Raw genomic sequence first — 10514 nt, forward strand, 5'->3', positions numbered from 1 at the left:
TTAGCATAACCAAATTTTGGTTAGGACAACGAAAAACTTTTTGTTGGTCACATATCAACAAAACTTTTTTCTGAGTGTGCTAATCTGATGGTGATTTTTTCTTTGACATGAAGGGATTGATATTTTAAATTTGTTTTGCTGAAGATGGTTCCAAAGTGAATTCAAACGTATTTTTGGAATAAAAATTCTATTTTTGGATTGAAGAATTAAGATTGCGTATTAATTACCACGCTGACTCTCATTCGCGCTGGTTTTGAAGTTTTTTGTTGTTGAATTTGGGAGAGTCCGTAAGAAGATTACATTATTCTTGATCAGAAAGTTGATTCAGCTATAATAAAGCACACAATGTTTACGAAACGTCGACAAGTAAGCAATTCTGAACGCAACGATAACCAGTTAGGAACCTCTAAAAATAATTAATTGGGTTAAACATATCTTTATTTGCTTTATATGCTCAAATATATATTTTATGCCTTAGCTGCAGGAGAAGCGTACAATAAGACTTTTACAAAAAAAGACCTAGAAGAATCTATTAAAAAATGACTAACATAAGAAGAGCGAAAGAAAGATTTGATGCGATTGAGAGAAAACTTGCGAACCAAGAACCAACAAGTATTGAATAACATACTTTTTATATATCTTACATAATATCATATTAATAATATTACCCAAATAAAATTAGTTAATTCTAAAAAATTGTAATTCTTATTTTTATGAAATACCCAATACTTTTAAATATTTTTAATCAAATTTAAAATTCAAGACACACTTGCTGCAATATTAGACTAACTCACATTTGTTGAAAGCGGAGAAAATAAATAAGACAGTCAGAGGATGGTATAGCATATATTCCAATAAATACGTATTATCATATAGTACGTGATTACTAATTGCAGCAAGGTCTTCAAATGAAAAAGACATTCAAAATTAGTCCATAACACGTCCATAATAGGTCCAAAATTGGATGTGTTCGGACATCCTATGGACGTACAAAATTGTGACAAATGTACATTCCATGGACGTCCACAGGACGTTCGACGGACATAATTTGGACTTCCTATGGACGTCCTAATGTCCAGAAACGGATGTCCAATGGACGTACAATGGACGTCCTTATGCTATCTGGGATATGTTTTCTATGGGGTTCAAATCAGGACTCATTGCAGGATGTGGAAGAAGTTTAATTGAATTTTCCGTCGGTCTTCGGATGGTATATACAACACAAATATGAGTAGAAAGTGTTTTCAAACCGTACTATTGCACACAAATATTGTGAATGATTGTCACGGACATTGGCGCGACATTCGGTACAGTATAAAATTTAAACTACTCCCACGATATAGCGCGCTGGGTGCGAGAGTAGTGCTCTGGGTGCAGAGACTAGCGCGCTCTGGGTGCAGAGATTAGCACTCTGCGTGCAGAGACTGTTATTCAATTTCACATTGCATCCGATGTGCGTCGCTCTGCAACCAATCAGAAAACAGGATTCCGATGGATTTTGCTTCGTATCATCGGAATTCTGTCGAATGACGCAAATCGGATGCAATATGAATCCAGCATATGAGTCGTCGCATGGAAAGAAGTTTTTTCCTTATGCAGGATAACGCACAGCCGCATACCGCAGCCACTACTCGCGAATTTTTGGCGGAAAATTCAATTAGACTTCTTCCACATCCTGCAATGAGTCCTGATTTGAACCCCATAGAACACATATGGGACATAATGGCTCGTAGATTACGAAATTTGGCAAGATAACCTGTTAGTCTCGAAGACTTATCGCAAACCCTAGTTCAAATCTGGAATGGAATTCCGCAGGAAGAAATTAGGGCTTGCATTAATATGAGGAATCAGCTGCAAGAAGTAATCGAGCAACGTGGAGGTAACACGCGTTACTGAAATTTACGTACACACACGCTGTGCAAAATCCGACAGCAATCTCGTCGTGGGGCGTATCAGGTAATGATAATATCGATACATGTAAAAAATACAAGGGTAGCTTTAAGGTGTTGTAACTTTGCGAAAAAAAATCGCAGCAACTCGGTTTTTTTTTAAATTAAAGAGGAAAGTTTGAACTTTATGTCGCTGCATACGGCATTCCCTAAAAAAATTTCACGAAGTCCATGCATTCCATTAAACTTTGCAATTTTCAATATGACAAACACACCCACATATTTTTGAGAGTTACAATGGCAGGAGTGCATCAAACTTAAAATCTGACCATAGCGCCTTAAAGAAGAGATTTCAAGCTTTAATTTAAAAAAAAAACGTTATCCTACGATAATTTTTCGCAAAATTATCGTTAGCCAAAATTTTTGCCCACAATTTTTCTATGCCATAATTTTTTTGAGCAGTGTATATACTATTAAATTTCACTCCGTAAAATCTATTCTCGAGCATTCTAACCTGCGAGTGGTTTTAATCAGGTTACTAAGGTAAAATAAATAGTGTTTCCGGTTTTGTCTATTATTATAAAATTTATTTTTATTTTATATAGTTTGATAAATTAGGGGGTGATCCCGATTGACCACGTCTCGATTGGACACCATCAATCACAGCGACCGGTGCTTAGGAGCTTTGTAGTCTCAAGCGCTGTGAGTGGCTCGTCCAATTGAGCCGTATCCAGCTGGGTGCCACCCATAAATTAGTAATTCTTATATATTACTGCTTTTTTAAATTAAGATTTAATTTATTTTTCAACATAGTCTTTTTTTAAAAAATTACTGACACTTATGAAGTCGTTCGTGTATATAATGTATGATTAATCGACATTTTACAAATTCATTCAAATTCACACTTCAGAACTATTATAACTATTAGGTAAAAATAGCATTCGAAACTGGTTTTGTTCTACCAAATATTAATTATACAACGCCAAGGAAAGATATAGATGCTTTGATAAATAGCTGTTTGTGTAGCCCTAAGTAGGGGAAGAGAGGGGTGGGGTGAAAGTCGCTTCGCATAGAAGTCGTGCGCTCCTAAGCAGTGGGAGAAGTGAAATGGGAGTCGCTTCGCATAGAAGTCGTGCACCCCCCTAAGCAGGGGGAGAAGGATGATTATTTACATTCTTTAAGAGATTAGTACGGCATACACAAATTTAATTTTCGTAATGTACCTCTTATGCCAATATTATTCTCTGCATATATGTATATTACATATAGAATATATATTAGGAGTACAACTTTGCTTCCACCGTTTTCCTATAGATGGCGGCTTAATCGCCACACTCGATCCGCCGGGCGCGAATACAATAGCGTCACTCCTGAAGTGCCCAGCCGCTGGCCAGGCGCGCGCGTGGCGCGCGCTAGCACTGACGCCCGGCGCCTACAACCGCCGCTGCGTGAGGACCGCGCGGTCGGGCGCCCGCTCGTACTTAAGATCGATCCAGCATCCGTATTAATAAGACCCCCCGCAGAGCGATCGAGATCTTCTGACTAAAATTAGAGTGAGTTCTGCCACGGGCCTCTGACTGTAGTAAGATCATCTTTTGGCATAACCTGTGAAGTGGGGCCTTCACGCAAAGCAAGCTCATTCTCTTGGGTCTTTGCATTGCGGAGCGAGCTCTTACACAGGCCTCCGCTTACCCTCGAAGCGAGCTCGACGTCGGGCCTTCGACTACAGAGCGAGCCCCTTCTGGGCCTCTGTAATAGCGATTCCTGGCAGTAGTCGATAACACCCTGCCACGGAAACGCCGACGGGACCGCTCCGGTCCCCCTCGCTGGACCACCGATCAGCCCGTTGCCGCTAACACCTGCGAAGCCGAGGACATCAGGGCGAAGGAAGAGGAGAAGGATAAATCCGCATTTATCCCAACAACTCTTCGGGACGGATTCCGACGACTCCGAAGAAACGTGAACTTACACAGACACACGCACACGCGCCGTAGGGCGCCATAAAGAATTTCCATTAATACCGAGAGGTACATCTGTATATAGTGTACAAAAGCGAATAAAGAGCACTTTATTATAATTTGTGGAATCACCTTTTATTAAGCGGCACCCTTCCACAGATAGCTTTAGCGGTAAGTGGTGGTCGAAATAAATAGATCATATAATAAACTTGGGCATCTGTCAACATAACCCCACAGAAACATTAGTCGATTTGTGTCTGCATCATAAAGTTATTCTCGATTGAAAATGTCAGTTTACGAGCCAAATTGGTAATTATATTCTCGTCATTTGCGGGAGGTTTTAATTTTCTGCTTCAATATAAAGAAATCTGCGGTTGAGGCTCATCGAATGCTCTCAAATACTTATGGTGAGGCTATTAGTGAAAGAACGTGTCGTGAGTGGTTTCAACGCTTCAAGAACAAAGGTGATTCTGACATCGAAGACCGGCATAGCGGTGGAAAAGAGAACGTTTTCGAAAATGCAGAATTGAAGGCATTACTTGATCAAGACTCGTGTCAAAATCAAGAAGAATTGGCACGATCATTGGGAGTGACTCAACAAGCCATTTCAAAACGCCTCAAAGCCATGGGAATGATTCAGAAGCAAGGAAATTGGGTGCCGTACGAGTTGAAGCTGAGAGATGTTGAACGGCTTTTGTTTGCTTGTGAACAGCTGCTTGAAAAGCAAAGACGGGATTTCTGCATCGTATCGTGACTGGGGACGAAAAATGGGTTCATTACGATAACCCCAAACGCAGAAAATCATGAGGAATTCCCGGCCATGCTTCCACGTCGACGGCCAAACCGAATATTCACGGCTCCAAGGTCATGCTCTGTATTTGGTGGGACCTCGGCGTAGTGTGTGTGTATTATGAGCTGTTAAAACCGACTGAAACAATCACAGGCAATCGGTATCGAATGCAATTGATGCGTTTGAGCCGAGTTGAAAGACAAACGGCCGCAACACAACGAGAGACACGATAAAGTGATTTTGCAGCATGACAATGCTCGACCCCATGTTGCGAAAGTGGTCAAGACATACTTGGAAACGTTGAAATGGGAAGTCCTACCTCACCCGCCATATTCTCCAGACGTTGCTCCCTCTAACTATCACTTGTTTCAATCAATGGCACACGTCCTGATTGACCAGCACTTCCGGTCTTATGAAGAAGTAAAAAATTGGATCGATTCATGGATAGCCTCAAAAGATGACCAGTTTTTTCGACGCGGGATTCGTACGCTGCCCGAAAGATGAGAGAAAGTAATGGCCAGCGGTGGACAATACTTTGAATCATAAATGTATAACCAGTTTTTTACAATAAACCCTTACGGAAAAAACTCTGAAAATTTCAGTGTTTATACTCAAACTTGAGTGTAAACCCCAAATTTTAGGAGTTTAGTCTGAAATTTGTGTGTTTACACTTAAATTGTGAGTGTTTATACTCAAACATTGAGTATATACACTCAAAGATTGAGCGTTTACAACGTTCACACTCAAGTTTGAGTTTACACACTAAACATTTAAAGGTTACCCTCAACACTTGGGTATGACACGCAATAAATGAGCGTAAATCCTAAACCTTTGAGTGTCTTCAAAATTGAGTATAAACTTAACAGTTATTTGAGTTTTAATTTCCATGATTAAACTAAATGCCAAAATATTGAATGTAGACGCCCGCAAATATTTGAGTACTTAAAAATAATGGCGTTTACAATTTAATATTTATTCTGAAATTTTAATTTGTTTTGAAATTTTTATTTGTTTTGAAATTTTAATATTTATTTCTATTCCTATAATAATACTTCCTCCATTGTACGTAGGGTCTAAAGGTGAAATCACATGGTGCGGAAAAGAAAATATGTCACAAAAGCAACCAATCAGCTTTATTCTGCGTTTTCCAAATAGCGCTAATTGGTTGTTTCAATGGGCGCATTCAGTTGAGTGCGAGTGCCATGCTCGCTGTTATTGGTGTATTCTTTTAGCTCATCCAATCAGAATTTTAGATCTAGAAGAATGTACCAATAACAGCGAGTGCTCACTCAACTGTTGAGTCCGCTGAATGACGCATTCTTTGTTCCGCAATCATTTTCCGCACCGTGTGATTTCACCCTGACACTTAAGTTAACTATTAAGTTGAAATTAACACTCAACATTCAAGTCATCAATAACACTCATAAGTTGAGAGTTATACTCAGGTTGAGCGTCCAAAATAATCATTAATTGAGTGTTACCTTGAGTGTATTTTTTCAGTGTTTTTTAAAGTGTAAACACTCAACTTTTAAGAGTTTTTTCCGTAAAGGAAGCCTCGAATTTCGTTAAAAAAACGGCGGAAGCAAAGTTGTACATCTAATATATAGAACTTTAATTTACTATATCTCCTAAATCAATGATGTTCCCTCTTATTTCTTATAGAGAACCACTCAGGAGACTCTCCCCTACCAATATCTATAGATATCTAAAAGTTACACAACATCGAAATCGGTGAGGTATCACCTAAAATAAATATTTATCAAAAAAATGATTGAATCTTCTGAATCTATTATTTATGTACGGAAATTGCAACAACAAATGTTTTGTAATTAGTTAAGTGGTCAAAACGTTTTTGGATGTCATAAATCTGTAACGGCAAATATGATTTCGTATTGCTTGGATCTGAAAGGACCATCTTATACTATCGATACAGCATGCAGTTCTAGCCTTCATGCTTTAGCCGTTGGTTATGAATATATCATGTCAGGCAAATGCGAAGACGCAATAATTGGAACAGCACAATTATGTCTTTATTCTGTAATGAACCTGCACTTCGCTCGACTTGGTATTATAAATATTTATACTCTTTGTATTTTTATTAAAATTTGGTAGCCTTGTAATACAATAGCCATGACATTTAGAGAATCACGCAAACCATTCCTCATTTACAAAAAGTAAATTCAAAAAAATCATTTACAAAAATTACAATGTATAATTTCAATAAAAACATTTCTAACAACATGTTTAAAAACTGAAAAATACCATATTAGAAGATACCATGAAAATGATCATTTTGATTTAAACATAATCCATTATACACACGTTCAAATATGCTTACTATACTTCTTAGGTATTTTATCACCCAACGGTTATTGCAGACCATTTGATACCGCTGCTAACGGTTATTCGCGTAGCGAAACAATTGCAGTAGTATACCTTCAAAAAGCGAAAAATGCTAAGAGGATTTATGCCATATGTCCCCATGTAAAATTAAACAGCGATGGTTACAAAGAAGAAGGAATAACATATCCTTCATCTCAAATGCAATATACCTTATTAAAGGAATTTTATGAAGAGTGCAAAATACCAACATCTTGTTTGGATTATGTCGAAGCACATGGTACCGCTACCGTAGCTGGCGATCCTCCAGAAATTAATGCTATCTATAATGTTTTTTGTAAAAATAGAGAAACTCCTTTAATGATCGGCTCCGTGAAATCTAATCTCGGGCATTCTGAACCTGCGAGTGGTTTTAATCAGATTGCTAAGGTAAAATAAATGGTGTTTTCGGTTTTGTCTATTATTGTAAAATTTATTTTTGTTTGATATAAAATTTGATAAATTAGTAATTTTTATATATTACTGCTTTTTTAAATTAAAATTTGATTTATTTTTCAACATAGTCTTCTTTTAAAAAGTCACTGACTTATCAAACTGCTCATGTACATAATGTATGATTAATCGACATTTTACAAATTCATTCAAATTCACACTTTAGAACTGTTATTATAACTATTAGGTAATAATAGCATTCGAAACTGGTTCTGTTCCACCAAATATCAATTATACAACGCCAAGGAAAGATATATATAGTTTGATAAATAACTGTGTTTGTGTAGTCCAAAAACCATTGCCACTTAAAAATGGTTATATATGTATTAATTCTTTCGGTTTTGGAGGATCCAATGCTCACACGTTATTAAAGTGGAATGATAAACTAAAAATAAATAATGGAACACCAAACGATGACTTACCTAGGCTTGTCATATTATCTGGACGCACTGAGGAATCAGTGAAATTGTTTTTAAATGACGTTAGTGTAGATTTTTCAAAAATATTTCAATACTTCTTTGAGCAATTACAGATACTGTGTTCTAATTAAAAAAAATTTTTTATTACAGGTTGCTAACCATCCAATAGATGCAGAATATGTTCGTTTATTACACGATATCCATGCAGACAATATAAACGGTCACCCATGGAGAGGGTACACTATATTGCAGAATACCTTACAACAAGATCCCATAAAGGAAATTCGAAATTTTGAGGGTGTGAAAAAACCTGTGTGGTTTATATTTTCCGCCTTAAGTTCGCAATATCCAGGAATGGGTATATACTCAATATTTCGTATTTTATTAATAAATTACATACTTAAATAACAAAATGATATAATTTAAAAACTATAATTTAAAATCGTATTAGGTCGAAACTTATTAAAATTCCATGTCTTTGCTAAAGCGATAAGAAAATGCGATGATACTTTAAAGCCGTATGATATAAGTGTCATAGACATTATGACAAAAATGGAAGAAAGCATATGCGAAAACAGGTTGAACGTTTTTCTTGGAATCGTTGCTATTCAGGTAAAGAATTCATTATTTTATATATATAAGTATCAATAATATTATATTTGTAAGTAAAACACATACGCTTCTTAACGTTGTTATTCTCTGTAAGAACTAGAATGAAACTAAATATGTTTCATCACATTTTATCATTACATCAATAATAGGAATTATACATATATAAAGTATCCACCTATAAAATGATATATATATATATATATATATATATATATTTGCAGATTGGCTTAGTAGATCTCCTAACATCCTTAGGAATTACTCCCGATTACATAATTAGTCATTCTGCCAGTGAACTTGGTTGTGCATACGCAGATAAATGTCTCACTATTGAACAAACTATTTTATCAGCATACTTTATCGGTTTGGCATGTGCCGAAGAAAAAATAATTCATAGCTCGATGGCGGTTGTTAATACAAATCATGAGTATGTTAGAAATATATGTTCAGCGGATATTGAAATAATATGCTACAATAGTGAGAACAGCAACGTCGTATGTGGACCAAAAGAATCTATAAAAGAATTTATGAAAAAATTACAGGTAGAATTAAAAATAGCTTATATAAGTTAGTGGATTAAAAAAATACTAAAGTTTTTAAAACATTGAGAAGTTAATTTCATGCCATAATCTGCTACAGCTGCATATTTTTTATAATCAGGTCAACAATATTTATGCGAAGAAGATCAACTGCAACATACCATTTCACAGTTCTTACGTTGCATCCACGGAAAGTCAGCTCCTGCTTAGTTTAAATAAAATAATACCATGCCCAAAAAAACGGAGTCCAAAGTGGATCAGCACTTCCATACCTCGCACCAAATGGTTTACTTCAACATCAAAGTTATCATCGGCAGACTATCACACTCGAAGTATATTAAACACAGTCCTCTTTTCACAAACAACGGAACTAATTCCAGATAATGCTGTGGTCATCGAAATCGCACCAGATGATGTTCTACACTACGTTTTGACAGACTCTTTACCTCTAAACGTGACAAATTTAGTATTAACACGTCAAATCGAAGAAAATATTAATATAATTCTACAAGGAATTGGAAAGCTTTACAATTGCGGTTTACAGCCACAAGTTGCCAATTTATACCCACCAGTTGAATTTCCAGTTAGTCGAGGAACTCCTATGATTTCTCCATCAATCAGGTAAATATTATAGTAATTATAACTTAGATAATATCTATATAAGAAAAAATGTATATACTCGTATATAGATATATGTATGTATAAATATATTATTAATTATAAACATGCAATTAGATGCAATTATTAATCATATAATATAAAATAATATTTATTTATATTAAGATAATTAGCTCAGTAATCGCCACGTTAACCAAAACGATCGACTTTGCAAATTTATATTAGGTGTTAAACTTAATTCCTATCGCTCGCTACTAGAGGGTGCTGGCTCCAACGCCGACGAGTTTCGACGATAAAGCAGAGTTGGGAAAGTTACTTTTTAAAAGTAACGCGTTACCGTTACCGTTATTTGCGGTAGATTTCTCGACGCCAAAAAGATTTTCCAATCGATTGAAAATGAATCACGATAAGCTGTTTTTCCGATATGTGCTTCTTCACTACTTCGACCTCAAGAAAACCGCAGCTGAAGCGAATCGCTTATTATCCGAAGTGTATGGTGAAACTCCATCGGAAAGAATATGTAGAGTTTGATTTGAATGCTTCCGAAACGGTGATTTTGATGTGAGAGACAAAGAACGTCCAGGACAGTCGAAAAAATTTGAAGATGTCGAGCTGCAAGAATTGCTTGATGAGAATTCAGCTCAAACACTTTTAGAGTTGTCGAAACAGTTAAATGTTACTCCAAAGGCCGATTGAATGACGAATTGATGCAAAAAAGATCATCCGTAGCCAACAATCGACGCAAAGTCACTTTGTTGCATGATAACACTCGATCGCATGTCGCGAAAAGCGTGAAGCAGGCACTTCTAGAGCTTGAATGGGAAGTTCTCCCGCATCCAGCGTACTCTCCAGACTTGGCA

General features: G+C 36.4%; 1 protein-coding gene across 1 annotated transcript in view; it reads left to right on the plus strand.

The window, feature by feature from the left end:
• Nucleotides 1–10514, plus strand: part of LOC108762719 (fatty acid synthase) — a 40866-nt gene that overhangs the window by 17748 nt on the left and 12604 nt on the right. The window contains exons 3-9 of the mRNA XM_018509847.1: nucleotides 6471–6702; nucleotides 6988–7406; nucleotides 7657–7950; nucleotides 8039–8246; nucleotides 8340–8500; nucleotides 8722–9039; nucleotides 9158–9657. Coding sequence (XP_018365349.1) covers nucleotides 6471–6702; nucleotides 6988–7406; nucleotides 7657–7950; nucleotides 8039–8246; nucleotides 8340–8500; nucleotides 8722–9039; nucleotides 9158–9657 — 2132 coding nt within the window. The remainder of the gene's footprint in view (nucleotides 1–6470; nucleotides 6703–6987; nucleotides 7407–7656; nucleotides 7951–8038; nucleotides 8247–8339; nucleotides 8501–8721; nucleotides 9040–9157; nucleotides 9658–10514) is intronic.

Source organism: Trachymyrmex cornetzi, unplaced genomic scaffold (assembly GCF_001594075.2).
Source record: "Trachymyrmex cornetzi isolate Tcor2-1 unplaced genomic scaffold, Tcor1.1 scaffold319, whole genome shotgun sequence".
In the NCBI taxonomy this organism is placed as follows: domain Eukaryota; kingdom Metazoa; phylum Arthropoda; class Insecta; order Hymenoptera; family Formicidae; genus Trachymyrmex; species Trachymyrmex cornetzi.